At 40.6% G+C, this 23085-nt stretch overlaps 1 protein-coding gene across 1 annotated transcript in view; it reads left to right on the plus strand.

Moving 5' to 3' along the window:
* LOC117406232 (dynein heavy chain domain-containing protein 1) overlaps positions 1-23085 on the plus strand; it is a 304176-nt gene that overhangs the window by 47810 nt on the left and 233281 nt on the right. Inside the window, exons 8-10 of the mRNA XM_059029741.1 lie at positions 10500-10643; positions 11198-11300; positions 11931-12169. Coding sequence (XP_058885724.1) covers positions 10500-10643; positions 11198-11300; positions 11931-12169 — 486 coding nt within the window. The remainder of the gene's footprint in view (positions 1-10499; positions 10644-11197; positions 11301-11930; positions 12170-23085) is intronic.

A 23085-nucleotide genomic window follows, 5' to 3' on the forward strand; every position in this document is an offset into this window, starting at 1 on the left:
GTCGACATGTGGGGCATGTTGTCCATGTCCTCCTTTGTAAAAACCTGTGAAAAGTAATCATTTAATATATTTGCTATTTGTTTTTCTTTGTCTATGATTTTGCCATTTGTGTCTCTTAGACATTTAACTTCCTCTTTGAATGTTCTCTTGCTGTTATAATATTGGAAAAACATTTTGGAATTGGTTTTAGCCCCCTTAGCAATATTGATTTCTATCTCTCTCTTGGCCTTTCGAACTTCCTTTTTGACTTGTGTTTGCAGTTCCAAGTACTCTTTCTGTGTACTTTGTTTTTGGTCCCTTTTAAACGCTCTGTAAAGTGCCTTTTTTCGCTGAATATTTTTTTAAATTTATCTATTAAACCATTTTGGCCATTTTGTTTTAGATTTAGATTTGTCTACTTTTGGGATGTAATTGTTTTGCGCATCTAGTACTACATTTTTAAAAAACAGACACTTCCTTTTCAGACGTTGTCTTTACAAGCTTTATTCTATGATTCTCTCAAAGTTCCGTTACTGACGGTCCGTTATAAGTTTACCATAGTAAAAGCACAGCAAAGTGTAATAAAGCATAGTAAAGCACAGGTAAGCATTATAAAGTCCAGAGAGGTATGGTAAAGCAAATAAAACAACCATGGAAATCATTGTAAACTATGGTGAATGCATAATATAACCATGGGAAAACTGCAAAATTACCATGCAACTCTACCTGGGTAAACCCAGGGGTGTCCCCTTTTCACTGCGCCATTGTTTAAACTTCTGGATATGTGAATGATACACATCTTTTTTACATTTCCATATTGCTTTATGTTTACAAAACATTCAGTTCCCTATCAAGTATGAAATGTAACCATTACTGTATGGGTGTTTACCTCCTAAAGACCCTGAATAGATTATACCAAAGCTGCACATCAGCGCCTGTGACTCAGTCATTCACGTCCCCTGAGGGCATAAGAAGACTGTACACACAGACACCAGCATAATTTTTCCTGGCACAGGACTGAACCTATCAGGAGAGCCATAGATAGATGAGTAACCGGCTTAGCTGTCCTGTTTTATAGTTTAGGTTCCTGTTTTGTGTTTTAGTTATTGCTCGAATAGAGCTAGGTGTTTGTTTTTGTTTATTTTGTTTATTAAAAATAGCGCGTCAGCGCTTTGAACTCCATTTCTGTGTCCTGGGTCTTGCATATTGGGGGCAAATGAACGACCGTGAGTGACAGCCCGTTTACACTGCATATATTTAATCGCTAATTTTGTAATACACTGTAGCGATACTTATATACACTACCGGTCAAAAGTTTTAGAATACCCCCATTTTTCCAGTTTTTATTGAAATTTAAGCAGTTCAAGTCCAGTGCATAACCTGAAATGGTACAAAGGTAAGCGGTAAACTGCCAGAGGTTAAAAAAAAAAGTTTAGGTTACCAAAAACTGAAAAATAATGTACATTTCAGAGTTATACAAAAAAGCCTTTTTCAGGGAAGTAATGGGTTAACAACTTACAGCTGTTCTGCAGCAATGGAAGTAAATTAAGCCTTGAAAGTTGATGCTAACAATTCCTACAGGTGTCCCAACTTTTGTTGATTACTTACAAACCCTCTGTCTGTATAAAAGCAGTGTTGGAACAGACTGTGTTACTACACCCTCTTAAGCATTATTTGGACAGTATTGTACTGCAGGAAGTAGTATATTCCTCTCATAATGGCGAGAAAAAGGCAATTAACAAAGGAAGACAGACAGACCATTATAACCCTTAAAAGTGTAGGTCTTTCCTTTAGAGAAATTGCAAAGAAAGCCAAGGTGTCAGTGAGTACAGTTTCCTACACCATCAAAAGGCACTTGGAAACTGGAGGAAACTCTGACAGGAAGAAGTCTGGCAGACCCAAAGCCACAACAGAATCAGAAGACAAGTTTCTGAGAGTCAACAGCTTGCGTGATAGGCGGCTCACAGGACAACAGCTTCAAACACAGCTCAACACTGGTCGAAGTAAGCGAGTCTCAGTTTCAACTGTGAGAGAAGACTTCGAGCTGCAGGTTTGACAGGTCGAGTGGCAATAAGAAAGCCATTGCTAAGATGGCAAAATAAGAAAAAGAGGCTTGCCTGGGCCATGAAGCACTGCCAGTGGACTACTGAAGTCTGGAAGAAGGTCTTATGGACCGATGAATCAAAATTTGAAATCTTCAGTTCATCACGCAGGGTTTTTGTACGCCGTCGAGTAGGCGAAAGGATGGTTCCTCGGTGTGTGACACCAACTGTCAAACATGGAGGAGGAAGCGTGATGGTCTGGGGCTCTTTTGCTGGATCCAGAGTCGGCGACTTGCACAGAGCGAGTGGCACCCTGAACCAAAACTGCTACCACAGCATTTTGCAGCGCCATGCAATACCCTCTGGTATACACCTAGTTGGTCAGGGGTTCATCCTACAGCAAGATAATGACCCAAAACATACCTCCAGGCTATGTCAGAACTACCTTAGAAGGAAAGAACAAGACGGTAGGCTTCAAATCATGGAATGGCCAGCACAGTCTCCAGACTTAAACCCCATCGAGCTGGTTTGGGATGAACTGGACAGAAGGGTGAAAGCAAAGCAACCTACAAGTGCAACACATTTGTGGTAACTTCTGCAACAGTGTTGGGAAGAACTTTCCGAACAATATTTGATTTCCATTGTAGAAAGAATGCCACGAGTGTGTTCGGCTGTTATATCTGCAAAAGGTGGCTACTTTGATGAGTCAAAAATTTAGATTAAATTTTGTTAAACAAAACGATTCCATGATTTCTTTTTTATCTCCAATTGTTTATTTGTTCTATGCTTTAATTTCAGAGTACATTGAGACATTAAACTGCGTAAATTTCAATAAAAACTGGAAAAATGGAGGTGTTCTAAAACTTTTGACCGGTAGTGTACGTTGTTTTAGTTTTACTAATTACACGTAATTTTTTGCACATAGCCTGTTGTTTGTGACGTCCAACAGCGGCCTTGTGCCACTCGTGTGAAGCCGCCGGCTATTGTCGCCCATTCCCAGGGATCAAGCAACTTGAGTCTGCTAACTTGTGCTCTCCTTATGGGCTGCTTAGCTCTGGTTGGAGTTAAAATGAAAGTTAAGATTTATTATTATTTGAACTGTAATATTGTTATTACTGTTTTCTATGAGAGAGTTTTTCTCTTGTGTGTGTGTCTTTTCTGTTTTTTTTACAGAACCGAGATACAAGCTTCAGCTGAGATTGCTTACGAATTCTGTTAGGACTCTTAACATCAGGCTTTCCTCAGTCTTGTATACGTTTAAACTGTTTGGGTTTGCCAGAAGTTATATAGGTGGGCATCCCTAAATACTGCTTCTTGCGGTAATGCCAACCGTGTTGACGTGTAGGGCACCGACCTGCTCTGTTCCCGACCCGGTTCCTGTACCAAACAGGGAACGAAGTTACTGCACCGGTACCGTACCGACCTGGAGCAAGTCGCCACACATGTACTGTACCGACCCGGTGCAAGTCCCTGCATGTGTACTGCACCGAGGGCACCCTACCGAGGATAGCATACCGACCGTTACCATACCATACTGAGGGTGCTGTACCGAAGGTACTGACTGGTACCGGTTCCATCCCTGTACAATACCGCTCTGACCCGGTTCTGACAACGATACCATCCCTTGTCCAGTAATAAAGGACTTGGTTCTGGTATTGACCTGCCCAGCCTCTTATGATAATAATAATAAATGATATATATATTTCCCTGTATTTGTATTATTTATATTGGATGTTAATTATAAATAATAAAATTAATAAATATATGTATACACACATATATATTTATATATACACCTGTTGTGTAGTAGAAATAAAAGAAATGTATATATAGTAGAACCGGATTTATAAAGCATGCAGCCAAATCAACTTCACTGACTCACAGTACCGTAGAGACTCAACTCCTTCCACTACTTCCTGCCTGTATCACTTAAGCACAATACAGCTTCCAGGCACAAAATTCCTCATCAGCATTCCCGTCTCGAAAAGAAAGCAGTCAAATTTAGCTGACTTTAGTTTCAGGAAACTAAATAAGGATGAGACTGGTTGCAAAAGCCAGGCCATGGCATCTGATGATTTAGGCCAATCAAACAAAGATTTGACAGTAAGAAAAGAAACAGAAAAATACTAAATAAATGAAGCCATCGATAATAACAGTGACACCGAAGGAAAAAGTACCACCACGAGTGACACCACGAAATCAATACCAATCTTCTGGAATGATAAACAATGGGAGGACTGGAAAGAACTTAATCCGTGGTTGTTTTGCAATGAAGGAAAACTAGGCTGCACAGTCTGTAAACAAGCTAAATGACTTATTCTTTCTGAAAAGGGAGTTCATCTACCTGAAGAATGGTTAAGTGGCAAGGTAAGCTCGTCTGATCCAAAAAAAATGCATAAAATATACAAGCACCAAGATAGCTCTGCACATCAAAAGGCAGTCAAGATTGACAGCATCAAGGAGAAAAGTGTGCTTCCGAACATGATTTCAGAACTAAACTCTCATTTACTAGACAAGACAGCTGCAGTATTCCGAACTGCATATCTAATCAGCAAAGAAAGGCTGGCTTTTAGCAAAATGGATCTGTTAGTTTCACTTCAAGGTATGAACGGTGCTAAAATGGGCTCAGTACACTGATCAGATTATATCAGACTGTAGTTGGATGTCTTTCATGGATGTGGTGTATTTAGTTATATTATTTTGTTGCGTGTTGTTGTTGAGAACCGCACCGCCGCTGTTCCATCTCTGACTCGGGAATTACTGCCTCACCGCTCACACACTGGATCTGTTGCTTATTGTGTTATGTGTTGTATTGTTAATGAGAACCGCACCGCCGCTGTTCCGTCTCTAACTCGGGAATTGCTGCCTCAGCGCTCACACGCTGGATCCACTGCTACCGAGTCGCGTCGCCACCTGTTCCGTCTCTGACTCAGGAATCGCTGGCTGCTCACTCTGCTTCCACGCTGGATCCGCTGCTACTGAGTCGCGTCACCGCCTGTTCCGTCTCTGACTCAGGAATCGCTGGCTGCTCACTCTGCTTACACGCTGGATCCGCTGCTACTGAGTCGCGTCACCGCCTGTTCCGTCTCTGACTCAGGAATCGCTGGCTGCTCACTCTGCTTCCACGCTGGATCCGCTGCTACCGAGTCGCGTCACCGCCTGTTCCGTCTGACTCAGGAATCTTTGGCTGCTCACTCTGCTTACACGCTGGATCTGCTGCTGCCGCTCCTCACCGCACTGCTCCGTCTTTGACTTGGGAAATGCTGGATTCTGGAACTCTGCTTTGCACGCTTGCGTTTAATGGAAAGCTCTTGGTCTTGTTTGGTTTTTAAAATGCTTTATTAAAATAGTAAAGTGTACACAAAATAACAATCTTCAATACAGGAATCAAAAGGATCCCTGGGTCTAACTTCAGGCACTGAGCTCAGTACAACATTTTTTTCACATTTCCCGGGGTTAAATAGCCCTAGTTCCGCCCCTAGTCCCTGTATTATTATTTATTTCTTTGCAGACACCCTTATCCAGGGCAACTTACAATTGTTACAAGATCTCACATTATTTTAACATACAAATTACATTATTTTTTACACATTATTTTTACATGCAATTACCCATTTATATAGTTGGGTTTTTACTGGCGCAATCTAGGTAAAGTACCTTGCTCAAGGGTACAGCAGCAGTGTCCCCCACCTGGGATTGAACCCATGACACTTGGGTCAAGAGTCCAGAGCCCTAACCACTACTCCACACTGCAACCTATAGAAAGTACGGCGTCCTTATCAAAACTCTCTAATTGGTCAAAATCCTACAGAACATGGCTCCACTCTGGGCTCACGCTGGTTGTCAAGTGTACCGCAGCGTGTGAGACTAATGCTTTTGCGTTCTTACATTCAATCTTATTGTACATAATTATACCAAACTAACATTCAATAGTGTCTGATTACAACATTGTACAGTACATAAAAACTAGCATTCAATTGTGTTCAAGGATTACGGATAATACTGCATATATTTGCCTTTTAATACAATGTTTTACCGGGTATTGTCAATAGTGTGCAATTCCTGCAACATAGTAATAATAAAACCTTGCTATTTTTTTTTTAATTTAGTTTCCTGAAACCAAAGTCCGTTAAATTTGGCTGCTTTCTTTTCGACATTTTCAGGATGTATCAACTGTTCACTGCACGCCATACACGTTAATTTCCGTTAGACTCCATTAAACTGCCGAGATAGGCTCAATGAATGCAGCTGAAACTAAATAGCGCCACGCATGGTGCCGCCGATCTTTATCACTTATATATGAGCCCTGTTACATTACTGTACAGTGGTGTTGCTGCTTGAGCAGACGCGCCCAGCCTGGGCTGGGGCATTGTAGAATGGCAGCGGGGGCACAGGGGATGTGTAACCTCCATTGCGCACTACTGTAACCACCCGGTGCTACAGGCACCGAACTGATACCAAACCGACCCCGTACCATTGCAGTACCATCCCGGTTCCGACCTGCTACCGACCTGTGTTTACATCCCCAGTCTGGTACAAAGCAGGCCTTGCTGACAGCCCAGTTGCTGTTTTCAGCACACTAAGGCAGCAACTGTACATTCTTACTGAACATTGCTTGATATTTTCATAATGCCTGGGTTTTATCCCTGTGACACATGCAAGGCCAGCTTCTGTGGACAAGCACTGCTTGAGGCAGTGCTCTGCGTCCTTCACACTTGCATTCCGCTCTCCCCCATCACCCTCTCATAGAGTGATGGCTGCATCCTCACCCCATGGCTCTGTGCCAAGGGAGAGCCACGCACCTGGGAATAGATGGGGACAAAGCGCCGCTGTTGGATGACCCTATTACAAAACCGGGGCATACCTTTGGTCCTGCGTTGAACGAGATGCTGCAGTGCTCTCACCGCGTGCGGCAATCCACGAAAGAGCTGGTGCACTTGCTCCATTCTGTCCGGTTCCAGCCTGCTACCGACCGGTGTTTACATCCCCAGTCTGATACCAAGCAGGCCTTGTTGATAGTCCTGCTGCTATCTTTAGCAGCTGAGGCAGCAACTGTACATTCTTACTGTACATTGCTTGCTAATGCCTGGGTTTTATCCCTGTGCCAGCAGCCTCAGGGACTGTGCTGGCGGCCAGAGGTGTTATTCAGAACCGGCCCACAGACGTTCTTTGCAGAGGCTATAAGTCCAAATCCCCTTCTTAGGGAGCCATCTGGAGTACTGGCATTAGTGCATCCAACACAGATATCTGGGTGCTTTCTACCATTCAGTCTCATTGCAGTTTAATCACGGTCCCCCGCCCTTTCGGAGCGTGACTGCAGCATCTGTCACAGACCGACAGGACACCACTGTGGTATCTCAGACCACGTAGCAGGAGGTAGCAGCTCTGCTGCAAAAAACAGGCTATTCGTATGGTACACACCCTGCATATGGGTTCTACTCCATACCCAATCCTCAACTTCAGGCAGGTCAACCTGTATCTGAGCCAAAGGAGGTTCAATGTTCAGTCAATCAGGCCAGGTGACTGGTTCACCGCGTTGGACCTCAAAGACGCCTATTTCCACATCCCCATGAAAACCAGCACACATGAAGTACCTGCGGTTTGCCTTTTAGGGAACAGTGTACGAGTTCTGGGTCTTACCATTTGGCCTTTCTGTAGCTCCCCATGCCTTTTCGAAGTGGAGGGAAGCTATACTGGCGTGTCACAAAGACGGCCGGAGTGGGTGGCGTCAGACCAGAGCCAGGAAATAAATAAACAAAACGAGAGGTAGAGTTTGGTGGAGCTGAGCGAATGCTTTCGCTCAGCATTTAATAAACAGAACAGAAAATAAAAGGTTGGAACACAAAAACACAGGGCACGGCACTGGTAGCCAAAATAAAGAGACAAACAAAACGGACAGACACTAACAAACAGGGACGAACAAACACGGTGAGAAACACTACTTATTATTCTTGTTATTTTTACCTCCTCTCTCTCCCGTTCTTTCGCCCTGAACACCCAACCCTGAGTGAAAGAACGTGCATCTATATATACTGTTGTGCTGGGATTCAATTACTAATTAATTATTCACTTGAATCCCAGCACGTGAATTAATTCTGTGCAACCCTGTGCTCACATATTATATTTAACCAGCACGTGAAGTGATTTGTGCCCTCCTCGTGCCTAAATACAAATCTACACTTTTTAAGTACACGTGAAACACAGACCCGTTTATATCCCGTGTACCAATCTATACACCAACATTAACACACGCACGCAACATACAACACATAATATGCACACAGGGGCGGGGCACATTGCCACATGGCCCCATTGAGACTCTCTGCAAGCCTGATTCAACAGCAGGGCTTTTTCAGCCTATTGACTGTGTTTCGTCACTGTCTAAAGGCACTCTCGGTGCAAACAGCCTACCATTCTGCGCCTCTGCGTAGCGTTGGGCAGTGGCGCCAGAAGGGATGTCGTCACCACGGTCGCGCCCAGCCTCGGCTGGGGCGATGTGTAGAATGACAGAGGGGGCGCAGGGGGTGTGTTATCTTTGATGCAGCTCCTGAGCGGTCAGCCGTGGAGACTGCCAAGTGCCGTGACCTGCTCAGTCAGGTACAGGGAACCTTATAGCATTCCTACCCATCCAGCCTGTAGCTCTGGGTCTGGCCCCTGAATGACTGCGTTGAGCCATCTGGGTCTGTCCAATAGGGTTATTGACACCTTGCAAAATGCCACAACAGCATCCACATGTTCCCAGTATGGGTACAAGTAGAGCATCTTACAGACATGGTGACTGCCTCGTGGGTTCGATCCCACGACTTGTCCGACATGGCAGTAATACTGCAGTTTTGCAGGACCTTTTGGATGATATGAATTCCCTTCTACGTTAAAGGTCTATCTGGCAGCCATTCCCCAGGAGCCATTAGCCAAGGCGAGAGTGGCCTGCAGATCCTTGGATGTTACTCTGGGGTTCTTTGTGACTTCCTTGTTGATTTTCTGGTTTGTTCTTGGAGACATTTTGGTAGGACGACCGCTCCTGGGTAGAGTGACTGTGGTCTTGAACTTTCTCCATTTGTAGACTATCTGTCTGACAGTGGATTGGTGGAGCCCCAAATCCTTAGCAATGGTTTTGTAACCCTTTCTAGACTGATGAGCATCAGAGATTTCTTTTGATCGTGGCATGACGTGTTTCCACACACCTGTATGGTGAAGACCAAACTCACAAAGTTTCTTATCTTTATCTAGGATGGGGCCTCCCAAACTCACCCCTGAAGATTTACCTAATTATTTAAACACCTGATTCTAATTATCCCCTTAATTGAGCTGATAAAACCAGGGGTTCACTTACTTTTTCACATACCCTGAATCTTAATTACTCATTGTTTGTCTAATTCATACATCATTTTGTTTCAAAATTGGTTAATATAAACCCTATTGGATATTTAATAAAAGAAAAGAAAAGGTTTTGATTCAAGAAGGCTATCATGGTAAAACTATGGAATTTCCATAATTATCATTGGGGTTCACAAACTTTTTCTCGGCACTGTACATTCTGTATATAGGTCTCAAATGTGTAGTTTTGAAGTAAACATATGTTTTAGCAAACATTAAGAAATCTCTTAGTTCTTTTTCCACTGCACAACCGAGCCAGCCCAGCAAGACCCAGGAGGAGCCCGGGTGTTTTTCTGCTGAAGAGCCCGAACTGTGCAACAGACGTCACGTGTAGATGATTCGGTATTAAGAGGCGCTGTATTTGACCTTGCCCTAAATAGCCAATGGAGAACCACCTGGGACCCTCGTGGCTCGGATGTGCCAGTGGAAAAGGGGCATCTGTTTGCAAGCCAAGCTTTTAGGCATTAGGTCATTTCAGCTGGAGGGTGAAATTGTCCCCACACTTTCACTGGCTTCTTTACTGTAAGTAACCAATCAGTTGGTTTTAACCAGTAACATGCTTTGATCTAGAAAACACTGCTGGGCTGAAATGACCAAGGGGATAAAACAGTAACAGACTTCCTGGAAGGCAATGCAAGCAAACTGGTACCAGATGTCTGTTTTAAAAAGAAAATACATGTTTGCTATAACATAAGTTTCTTTAAAAACTGCACATTTGAGACATGTGTAGCTAATGGAAGTGCAAAATCTGCAAGATTTATGGAATGATTTTGTTTTGTCAGCTACAATTCCTTTAAATATTCATGTTCATTCATACTTTGTGCTTGCCAGTCAACAATCAGAAACGCAAACATCCAGGTGACTAACACATTAGTATCAGAAGCCCGCTATTCGTAAGGAATTTGTGAATGACGAATTATTAAATAATATTATAATCTATTTTAGGAATGGAACAAGCAAAAAAATGGGAACCTTCTGTGCTACTTAGGAGAATGTAATATCTTACCATTAACTTGAATGTAGCTTTTTTTGTTGTTTTCTTCACACTAAATCACCATGCTTCTTAGTGACACCCCTTCCCCACTGCTGGCTTCTCTTCAGGCAGGACAGCTGGACAGACGCAGCCTATTCCAGGCTCATTTTGTCTTCGACAGTGACAGTCAGCTCACACTGTTTCCAAGCGCTCATCTATTTGCAGACACCCTATTAGGGGCTCTAAAGTCTGTGGCTGATTCGGCTCTTCAGGTAAGTAAGACCAGGAAGCAGAGACAGGTTAGAGTGTATATGAATACTATAGAACATAATTTTCTGAACTTATTATTAACATGATTAAATTAAAAACTGGATTTGTCAAAACAATTACAATGTTACAAAAATCCTTCCGTAACAAGAATATGTTCAATAGATGTTTGGACATATTATTATTATTATTATTATTATTATTATTATTATTATTATTATTATTATTATTATTATTATTATTATTATATTTTTCATAGCAAAAATAAATAAAAGCATTCAACAATGACACATGGGCTGGGCTACTGTTTTCTACCCCTATGTTCTATATATAACGGTTGTTCTGTCTCATTTTTATATTGGTCTCAATGCAAAAATTGTGATGGTCCTCATATGCACACTCCACAATTATTTTAGTTTGAACCCCTATAGATAATGCAGCATGTTGACTGAATGTAAGAGACAACCAGTTGAGTTTAGTCTACATTATGTGATAATTTGCATTAGAACAGGCTTATCTGCATATACAGTAATTCTGTTTACATTTTTTCTGGTTTCAGGTTTTTGACTGCTTCAGTAACACATCAGACAACCAGGACACTGAAACAGAGAATAAACCTGCAGGGAATTGGAGCAGCCCTCGATGGGACACAGGCTTCAAAGGTTAGAGAGCAGGGACAACTTGAGGGAGTGCTGTTACTGCTGAGTACTGGGTTTTCTTTTTTGAAAAGTGTGAAGGGCAGGGTTTTCTCATTACAAAAGTGTCAACATCGTATATCATATGAAATTAGCTACCACACATCTTTTACATTTTAAAAACAAAAAAACATGTCTAAACATGTCTTATGCTAAAGAACACACAGTGTTCTTTAGCATAGTAGCACCCACATTTTTTAGCAAGTTATTTTTAAAACTTTTACAATGTTTTTTTCCTTTAAAAAAAATTTAAGACAAACTTTGCCCTGGTGCAAGTAGAAAGAAAATTGGTCCTAATATATGGATTTAGAAGAACTGGAATTATGGATTTGGGAGAAACAACTCTTATGCTGTTTATTACTACAGTATGTGTTTTTAAACATGCACCACTTTTTCTCAAATGTTTAATAATAGCAAAAAAAGAAATCTTCTTAAACTTGTTTAATTAAAACAAATATATGAAGTACTGTTTTCCAAGTTATTACTTGTTTAGTGCTAACACACACAGACACAGACACACACACGCAGACACACACACATATACATATATGTAACTTCAAACTCTGCATAATTTGTTTTTAAATGCCCTCATTCCAGGTCTAGGAGACACAGGCAGTGAGCTGAGCGATATTATGGTGCCCAAGTTTGTGTCTCACCTGCACTCCAAGTTTTCCAAAGAGCCCAGACTGGTATTTTCCCAGCTGGGAGCAGTGAGGGTTAGTGGACAGCAGGTGAAGGGGCAGTACTACACTCTGTGCAGAGAGAAACTGGAATGGCATCTGCATTTACATGGTGGAGTCCAAGAGGCAGAGAGAGAACTGCATGAGATGACAGAGGTAATTGTCTCCATCACCACCAGTATACACAAAAGATATACTATATACCTTATAGATCCTATAAACGTATAAAATGACTAGAGCTCCCCTGCATAGCACTGATTCCAGAAAAGGGGATATGGTAGACCAAAAGTAACAACTTAAACCCCAAACCAGGGATAACTGATTACAATGGTTTAAATTGAAGTTGAATTTAGTATGATGCCTATATTAAAGGTATAGCTGGTTAGTATAATGACCTATCAATATCATACCACTAATAGAAATGTTTTTTAAATAGATTACGTAGTTTTTTGTTTGTATTTTATACCTCAATTGGAATTATGAAGACATTCAAAGCCAATGAATAGATGCTGCTTCTTGGTGCCTAGTTAAAACTTACAGCTTTAATCAGAATGTGTGACCTACAGAAAATGGACCAGGATGATGTAGTTTGTAACATTTCAATTTCAGGGTGGTAAAACACATAGTAAATCAGACGTTTTAAACTATTAGTAGCAACTACACTTACAATATTGATGAGAGTGGTGCCCAAATACATCCTTATAAAAGGTTTCATGAATATCCAAATGTATTTAATAAATAAAAACAGAGTCTACCATAGGATTGTCTGTACATTGCAATATAAGCAGCAGCCAGAGAAAAAAAAATAAAGATTGTAAAATTATTTGTATAATTTTAAAAAGTGACACTAGGTTTTTTGTTTGTTTGTTTGTTTGTTTTTTACGAATACAGTAGAACCTCAGAGTTACGAACTCCATGGGAAAGGAGGTTGTTCTTAAGTCTGAAATGCCCGTAACTCTGAAAATTAGTTTTCAATGGTTTTAATAAATGTCTACACCTGCTATCTACACCCTCAATCTGAAGAATAATACAAGGATACAGCACAGTAATGCAATACGCATATTGCTGTGGTTCTAAAGTCTTTAAAACAGTACTATAAATGGAAAAAGGCTAAATTGAATTTACCACTGAAATCATAACTGTAGCGCAAACACAGGTTTAAATGTCCAAGAAAACCTGGGTTAACGTTGTGCTTGTTTTAAACAAAATGCATTCGTGCAGCTTGCTCAATCATTCAGCCTCCTTTGGCTTGAACATAAACCTGTGCTTTGTTTAAAACTAAAATGTTCCCAGTAAAATTGCCCGTACTTGCTTTGAAATCTGCCTCACCTTTCTGAATTTGAATTTGTTGGTACAGTAATATTGCCTTCTCCATAATCAGGAGACGCCTCTTATGTAGGCGCGCCTGTCTGGTTGCATTGCATGCATGATTGAGTGATTGCATACTTCCAGTTGAAAGTTTGGTGTTCGTAACTCTGGGGTTCTACTGTAATTCAAATATTTATAAAAACTGAACTGTGTACCTAAACATATCCTCCTTGTGGACATCAAAAAGTTTTAATTAGTTATTTTATCAGCTTTTGGCTTTTTTATTTTTATTTACTGACTTATATAGGGCTTCTGTTTTTCGGTTTTTATTAATTTCATTTTTCAGTGTTTTTTTTCTGAGCTTTTGCTTTTTATATTGTATGAAATAATTGTTTTCGGTTACTTTCCAAAATTCTTGGGCATTTTTTTCTGTCACAATATGTATAGTAACACGACAGTACTTGCACACTTCAATTGTACCTTCTTTCCTTTGCTTGTCTTCCACAACGTAATCCTTATGGTCACATAAGGATTCTTCTGGGGGGTTTGTGTGTTTAGGCATTTTTTTACGTTTCGACACAATGTGCAATTCTGTTTTAAATTCCAGGAGCATGTAAATACTCCCTATCGAACTGTAATGGTCCGCCAGTGTACTGCCAGAATATGCCTCCCTGCCAGAATTTGCTACAGGTAGTAATTTGTGGCAGATATACTTCCTGTATATTCCTTTGCAAGACGGGCCGAATGGCCTCCTCTCGTTTGTAAACTTTCTTATGTTCTTATATGGCAACCTATGATGTCTTGGTTAGGCTTGATGAATAGAGTGAAGCCTCATCTATCAAACAAGACTTGATATGTCAATTTCCAATGTTCCTACGCTGAGCTATTGATGGCCTGTTCCTATCCAGTTTTAAATAACTTTAGCATAACAGAGGCAGAAGTGTTAAAGGGACTAGGAGCTCTTAAAATAAACAAATCCCCTGGGCCGGATGAGATCCTCCCAATAGTACTCAAAGAAATGAAAGAAGTTATTTAAAAACCGCTAACCAAGATCATGCAACAGTCTCTTGACACAGGGGTTGTACCGACAGACTGAAAAATTGCAAACGTAATACCGATCCACAAAAAGGGAGACAAAACCGAACCAGGTAACTACAGACCAATGAGCCTGACTTCTATTATATATAAACTTATGGAAACTATAATAACATCCAAAATGGAAAATTACCTATATGGGAACAATATCCTGGGAGACAGTCAGCATGGTTTTAGGAAAGGGAGATCGTGTCTAACTAACCTACTTGACTTTTTTTGAGGATGCAACATTGACAATGGATCATTGCAAAGCATACGACATGGTTTATTTAGATTTCCAGAACACTTTTGACAAAGTCCTGCATAAAAGATTAATTCTCAAACTGAACGCAGTAGGGATTCAAGGAAATGCATGCACATGGATTAGGGAGTGGTTAACATGTAGAAAACAGAAAGTACTGATTAGAGGAGAAACCTCAAAATGGAGCGAGGTAACCAGTGGTGTACAGTAATCCTTAATTATTTGTTTTTCTTTATTCATCCGTTATTTAATCCTTTAGTTTTTCACTCCTATGTTGTTACATGCCACTCATTTTTAAAACACACACAAAATATTTCTATAAATAGTGTTTTACCTTAAAAATATTAAAAACCCACAAAACAGTAACAACTCTTAGTTTTTTTTTATATGATTTTACTTTATTTTAACCCTTAGCGGTCCATTTATTCAGTGCGTCTCAGGCTCGTCAGGTCCAATTTATTTTCACACACGCAGTTTATTTTAGATGCGCTGTTTAAAAGTATTTTTTTCACAGTAAAACAGGTTTAAAAGGCACTGCATATCAACGGGACACTCGGTACTGCATCTCCAGCACTGCCCCACCCCTCGTTCGCTATATTTTTCAAATAACTCTTTATAATAGTACATACCGATACATCATCTCTTGATCACTCGTGTTATCACCAAACTCCTCAATAATGTGATCCAAGTCGTTATTTTATTACTATAACATCTAAAAAAAGCTCTGCAAATGTCTGTGATATTCTTTGAGCGCTGGATGCGGAAGCAGCTATCTTGTTTGTTTATGTCCGTGTTATCTATGTGATGCCGGGTCTATCAGTATTTATGAGATACGCCCTTTTTTATTTTTCGGCTTCTCTCGGCTCCTATCGGTCTCACTCGGTCATTGAATGATTTTCTCAGCTTTTTCCGGAGAAAATACGACTAGAGACCTGTTTTTTGTGTCTTTTTGATGATGGACCGGAAAGGGAAAATTGCGATGTCGGACCAGGTCTAACATAGGACCGCAAAAGGTTAAACCAGCATTTTTTATTCAAATTTGTTACATTTGATCATCATAAGTTCCAAAAATGTTTTATCACTGAAATTACACCTCTTTGGCCTGAATATCTTGCCTACCACACTAAAAATACGCTCTACAGGGGAAGATGAGGCAGGCATGGCAAGGTATCTGCAGGCAAGTTGGGCTAAGTAAGGAAAGCTGTTTTGGTTTTCCTTCCAGTATGCCAGTAGATCGGCATCCTCTGATAAGCATGGTAAGCTCAAGTCAGTTGGGATTTCATCTGAAGCAGGAATTCTTGGTGGGGTTGTGGACTGGCTGCTCATGTATGCTTCTTTGTTTTGTGTGCTTCTTTTGTGGGGCTGAGGAATCCTTTGCCATGGCAGTCATTTTAGGAGAGAGAGAGCTGACCTTGTCTCTCTCTGAAACATGGGTCAAGGGTGGCGGCCATCTGGAAATACTCCATGTTCTCAAACTTGGCAAGGCGTTTCTCTATTGAGGATTGCATGGTCACCACCAGCTTACTGTTGTAGGTTGCCCTTAAGTCTGCCACAGCATGACGGAGACCCCAAACACATGCTATGACATAACTGGCTGTGACTACCTCATCTATCTGACATTTATCAGTGGCTTCCTCAAATGGCTCCAGTGCTTCACAGAGTTCTCCTATGAGTTGCAGGTCATATGGCGTTAACTGAATGCGGGCATGAAGCTCCGACAAAACCTCTCCAGGGACTCGCATGATGGACCTCATCATCTTCAACTGGCTATTCCTCCTGGTAGCATTTGTAAGCTGCAGTTTGAAATGTCCTTCTAGGACCTCAGTGGCTTTTGTAGATTTGTGGCAAAATGCCAGAAGTTTGTGAACCTTTGCCATCAATATCTTTACAGGGCCTGCTTGTTCCATGGCATCACGGACAACAAGTTGTACAGTGTGAATAAAGCATGGACTCTGTTCAGGTGGAACATAATCTAGCTCCTCGCTTACATTGACCATTTCAAGGTCAGTTGCTTCATCCTCATCGGTTTCACCATCTTGGACCTCTACTGGTGGGAATAAAGTGAATGCCTTCACCATGTTGGCAGCATTATGTCACAATCACTGATACCTTGTTTGCTATGTTGTAGCATGCCATGGTCTCCTCGTACATTCTAAAGATGTTTTCTGCTGTATGTTTACCTTTAAAACGCTGACAAGACAACATGACACTCTGAAGAGCAAAATCCATAAGGAAGTGGCCTGTTATCCCAAAAAATGACCTCATGTCCCTGCTTGACCACAGATCTATAGTAAGACAGATGTCTTCAGCTTGTTGCATTTGAACCCTCAAATGATCTTTGACACTGGCAGTGCGTTGAGGAATAAGCGTCTGGCTCATGTGTTTCCTATTGGGCATGCTGAAACGTGGTACAGCCAAGCTGAGGATGTTGCGAAAATCATTGTGTTCAACAGCAGACAGAGGGAGAAGACCATTAGCTATGTAACTAACAATGCTGTCAGTTAGCGCCACTTGACAACTGCCTGTAGCTGGCCATTCCATGGGTTGAGGGTGGCAATCCACCGCAGTCTGGTCAGGTTGCATAGATCTGTTCATACTGGTATCTTCAGGCTCCTTCAGGATATTATGTATCAATCATTTTTCATTAAATCTTTTCTTGATGGCTAAATCAATACTAATAAAACTTTGGTCAATCACATCCATACAAAAACCTAAACCAGAACAATGTGCAAATGGGCATTGCTAAATTATTTCATCACCAATAACCATGCATGAAAGAGGCCTTGATTCTCAGTGTGTGCAGTAAGGGTTAGCTATTATATAGATGTTTGTATTTAGCATTAACTGTACTTTTTTTAAATGGCCGATGTGGTGAACAGTTCACAGATGAATGATGGTACTTAATTGCTTTTGTAAAATATTCATATTTTGAGTGTTAAAGAAATTTGATAATTTGATTATTTCTAAGACATGTAAGCGTTTGAGGGGGAAAAACCATTATGACACCATGTACTTACTTGACGATGCCTTTTTAAGTTGGAGGTTGCTTTGGTTGAACCACATACAGGTGTACTGCAGTGGTTACATGTAGCACAATGGTTTCCTGCTGTACCACTTGCAGTTGGCTCACCAAAGTGAATAAGGACTGAAGTCTTTCCAGACCTTGCATCTGTAGTTGAACGTTTATGCATGATGTTATTTTTCAAGAGACATCCAAATCTCAGAGTAGTTATGCCAGTCCAGAGTTCACTCACAAAAATCAGGTAGTCTTCCAAAGCAGGGTCAGGGCAGCCAACAGGGTTCTCCAAACAGTCCAAGGTCATACACAAAAAGCAATCCAATCCAATCAAAAGCACAAACCAAAACCTCTCACCACAACACCAACCTCCTTCTACTCCCCTTTCACTGAGGCACTGTTGGCTTCTCTTTATATAAGGCAAGTCATTACTCTTCATTCAGGTGTGCTTGATTACATGCATTCTGTGTAATGTTTTTTTTTAATTAGTAACATAGGAGTGAAGAACTAAAGGATTAAATAACAGATGAATAAAGAAAAACAAATAATTAAGGACTACTGTAGCTCTTAAATATCTCATTACAAAAATGCCAAAAACTAAGTTTTGAAAGCTTTGAGCCATGCTTAAGATACAGTATTCGAAATTATATATTGTTTATAGTGATATAATATAAAAGTATATAGTATAAAATAAATGTGGCATTTGACTTTTTAAAATCAGTGGAATTTCATGGAATTAAATTATATTTCCTTTCATTCCAATTCAAATTCCAATTCTGTATCCTGAAGATCTTTTCAATTCAAATTCAAATTCTTGAATTGGAATTTACCAGCAAATTCCAATTCCATTCGTAATTGACCCCAACCCTGCTTGAAAGCACAGTAGGACTGTCTGATCTTGTCTTATCCTGGTTCAAAATCTTATCTTTCTGATAGGTTTCGGTTTGTCTCTGTTTGCAAAACTCTGAAAATGCTAATTCAAAAGTATACATACCCATTGATGCTATGACAGTATTGTCTACAAGGTGCTAGAAATTTCAATATGATCATGCAGAACCTAATTCTGTAAAAGTCTAGAAAATGCTGAATTATAGATGTTGTAGAGAGTATAAAACAGTTAAGCATAGGATGATTTCTGTTATTACCAATAAGTCAATATGGGAAAAAGTAAAGAGCTATCTGAAGACCTTAGGCAGAAAATTATTTATTGTCATAAAGCTGGAGAAGGATACAAGCATTTGAGTATCCCAGTTTCAACTATTGTTTCTATTATCAAGAAGTACAAGGCTCATGGTACTGTCACAACGCTCCCTCGTCTGGAAGAAAGAAGGTTCTTTCACAAAGAACAAGTAGAATAATTGTGAGGAAGGTTAATAACAATCCGAGATTGACTGCCAAAGATATTCAAAGTGAACTGGCTGCAAGTGGGACTGGGGTTTCCTTTTCAATTGTAGGTCGAGTATTGCATGGTGAAGGTCTCAATGGTCGCAGGCCAAGGAAAATGCCACTCTTAGGAAAACGTCACAAGGACAATCGCTTAAAGTTTACAAAATGGCATTTGAATGATGGATATGAGTTCTGGTCAAAGATTTTGTGGAGTGATGAAACAAAAATCAAGCTATTTGGTCACGCTGATAGTCTGGAAAAAGTCTGGTGAGGCGTACAAAGAAAAGAACACCATAACTACTGTCAAGCATGGAGGTGGTAATATCCTTCTGTGGGGCTGTTTTTCCTCAAATGGCACAGGAAGTTTAGCTCCATTACATGGTAAAATAGATTCCATAGCATACTAAAAGATATTGGCCAATCATCTGAAACCCTCTGTTACAAAACTTGGTTTAATGCACAACTGGGCGTTCAACACAACAACGATCCAAAACATACATCAAAACCTACTTCAGAATGGTTAAAGAAGAATAAAATCAAGGTTCTGGAATGGACTAGTCAAAGTCCTGATCTAAATCCGATTGATAATCTTTGGTATGAGTTGAAGAAGGCTGTGCACAAGAGAAATCCTCGGAATTTGAATGAACTAGAACAATTTTGCATTGAGGAATGGTCAAAAATCACTAAAGAATCATGCCAAAAGCTCATTGACAGATATCCTAATCATTTAAAAGAGGTTATTATTGCTAAAGGTGCCTCAACTAGCTATTAATTTAATTTTCCTTGTCAGGGTATGAATACTTTTGAATAAGCATTTTTGGAGTTTTGCAAAAAAAATTGCTGAAATAAATAACTGTAGACCTCTATTTCCTGTAACTTTTTTTCCTAACCACAAAAGCAAAACTTTTCCTACAAAAGGTTTTTCCTAAAATTCTTTGTTTTCGAGAAATTTCTAGAAATTATAAAATTTCCATTGTGGTATGTAAGCTTTTGACTACAACTGTATGCTACCGTTAGGTGACATTATCCGCAGACACTGAGTGAACTTCCATTGCTATGATGATGATACACACCTGGGTGTTATGAGCTACTTGCCTTACAGACATCAAGCACTGGAACTAAAAGGAAATGTGGGATTACATGAGCGCGACCCTTGCAGTCTCTCACCAAAACTTTAGAAATTAAGTGTCTGGGGGTCATCTTTGATCCAATCTCACATTTGAGACTCATATTTTTTTTATTATTTATTTATTTTTTATAAATTTAGTCGTCGCCAATTATTTTACCCCGATTTTCACCCCAATTTAGCATGCCCAATTATTATCTGTATCCCCGGCTCACCGCTCGCAACCCCCCTGCCGACTCGGGAAACGGAGGCTGGAATACGCGTCCTCCGAAACGTGCTCCTGCCAAGCCGTCATTTTTCGCACTGCAGATCCACAGCAATGCCACCAGACCTATAGTGCCGGAGGACAACACAGATCTGGCGGCTCCGCTGCAGAGCCACAGGCGCCCTATCGGCCACAGGGGTCGCTGATGCGCGGTGAGCCGTGGATTCCCCTGCCGACCTAAGCCCTCCCTACCCGGGCAGCGCTCAGCCAATTGTGCGCCGCCCCCTAGGAACTCCCGGTCACGGTCAGCTGTGACATAGCCTGGATTCGAACCTGTGATCTCCAGGCTATAGGGCACATCTTGCACTCCGCGCGGAGCGCCTTTGCTGGATGCGCCACTCGGGAGCCCCCTGAGACTCATATTAGGGAAGTTACTAAAATATCTTTTTACCGTTTGAGACATATAGCCAAACTTAGACAAATTATTTCCATATCTGATGCCGAGAGACTAATGCATGCCTTTGTTTCATCTAGAATTGATTATTGAAATGCACTTTTTTCTGGTGTCCCAAAACGTGTGGTATCCTGCTTGTAGCTTGTTCAGAATACTGCTGCTGGAATTCTGACTAAAACCAGGAAAAGTGAACATATTACCCCTGTTTTGGCCTCTTTACGATGGCTCCCTGTGCAGTATAGAATAGATTTTAAGATGTTGCTGTTAACTGACAAATGACCCTGAATGGATTAACACCTAGTTATATGTAGGAGTTACTGACCCCGTATCTTCCAAACTGCACTCCAAGATCACAGGATGCGTGGCTACTGATTATTCCTAGGGTCAACAAAAGCAACATGGGAGGAAGGGCTTTTTCTTGAATAGCACTTAAATTATGGAATGCTCTGCCATCGTTTGTCAGGGAAGCTGGGACCGTTACAGTTTCCAAGTCAAGACTAAAAACACACTTTTATAAAATGGCTTTCTTATCTTAGTGGGTTTTAATGGAACTTTAAAATTGCTGCTTTTGTATTACGTGTATACTGTTATTTAAATATGTTATTTAAATGGTCTGATTATGGCAGTTGTATGTGTGATATGCTATACAAATGTATTGTGGTTTGTTCTTTTTTTCTGTTATTTGTATAAAAAGTGCTATATAAATGCAATAAATAGAAAATAAAAATATATTAAAGCCTTCCATCATCACACGCTCCCTCCAAGATGGCGGCGTCCAAGGCTACCTAAATTTACAGATTGCAGATACCATCTTAAAAACTAAAGTTGTATTTTAAAATATTATCCAGCAATTTTAACCTTTTCCTTTTAACTAATATTAATCTGAGCCTAAAATTTATAAACTCGCTTGTAGCATATGTGCACCTATTCTCGGCCATCCACACAAACAACGAAACTTCAAAACTCATGCATACATATTTCTTTTTATAGGTTTCAATCAAACTAAAGTGGGTTTCATTCCGGGCATATTCTCCCATCACACTGTCACAGAAATGAAAGTATATTGCCTAAATCTTTTTCATCTGTTGGTTGGGTTGGGTAACTATTTCTGGCATAGTAAATGTGTTGAGCATGTGCAGTGTGCAAAGGTAGAAAAGAGCATGCATAGACCATGCGCAGTTCCCGAAGGAAGCAAAAGGTGGCAGGTAGCAAAAAAGGCCAGAACACCGGTCCGCGTGCACACCAAAATGTAAAAATGCAGACTTAATCCTTTCACATGAAAGTGCTTTTGCGGACCTCAATTTATTTGTGAAAAATAGTAATGAAAGCATCCACCTATCAGAAAGGATACTTCACTTCACTAATACTGTGTATATAAGCAAGCCCACAATTCAAACTGACCTGTCAAAATGTCTTGGTGTGTCAAGTAATAGACAGTCAATGCAGGTGATCAGGGAATGCCTTGATTTAGTCTTTTCAAATAACAAAGACAGAATAACTAAAACAGAGGTCAGAGAACCATTGGCAAACTCAGACCACAACATGGTCTCATTTGAAGTGCTTTTTAAAACCCCAAAAGTAATGACTAAAGCTAAGGTTTACAATTTTAGCAAGGCAAGCTATGAAGGAAGGAAACAGAGACTAACAGAAGTAGATTGGAGTAAAACAGAGAAAACATCCACAGAAAAAGGATGGCTGTTTTTTAAAAATGTAGTACTAAGGATGCGCCCTATAGCCTATAGCAAGATCGCCGGTTCGAGTCCAGGTTATGCCATCGCTGATCGTGGCCAGGAGTTCCCAGGGGGTGGCGTACAATTGGCCGAGCGCCGCCCTGGTAGGGAGGGTTCAGGTTGGCAGGGTAATCCTCAGTTCACCGCGCACCAGTGATTTCTGTGGGCGATAGGGCACCTGCGGGTCTGCTGTAGAAGCTGCTGTAGTACTAGAGGTGCAAAACAATTACATCCCAAAAGTTGACAAATCTAAAACAAAATGGCCAAGATGGTTTAATAGATCAATTAAAAAACATATTAAGAGAAAAACTGCACTTTACAGAGCATTTTAAAATGGATCAAGAACAAAGTACACAGAAAGAGTACTTGGAACTGCAAACACAAGTCAAAAAGGAAGGCCAAGAGAGAGATAGAAATGAGCATTGATAAGGGGGCTAAAACCAATTCCAAAAAGTTTTTCCAATATTATAACAGCAAGAGAACATTCAAGGAGGAGGTAAAATGTCTGAGA

The sequence above is a fragment of the Acipenser ruthenus genome, chromosome 9 (genome assembly GCF_902713425.1).
Source record: "Acipenser ruthenus chromosome 9, fAciRut3.2 maternal haplotype, whole genome shotgun sequence".
In the NCBI taxonomy this organism is placed as follows: domain Eukaryota; kingdom Metazoa; phylum Chordata; class Actinopteri; order Acipenseriformes; family Acipenseridae; genus Acipenser; species Acipenser ruthenus.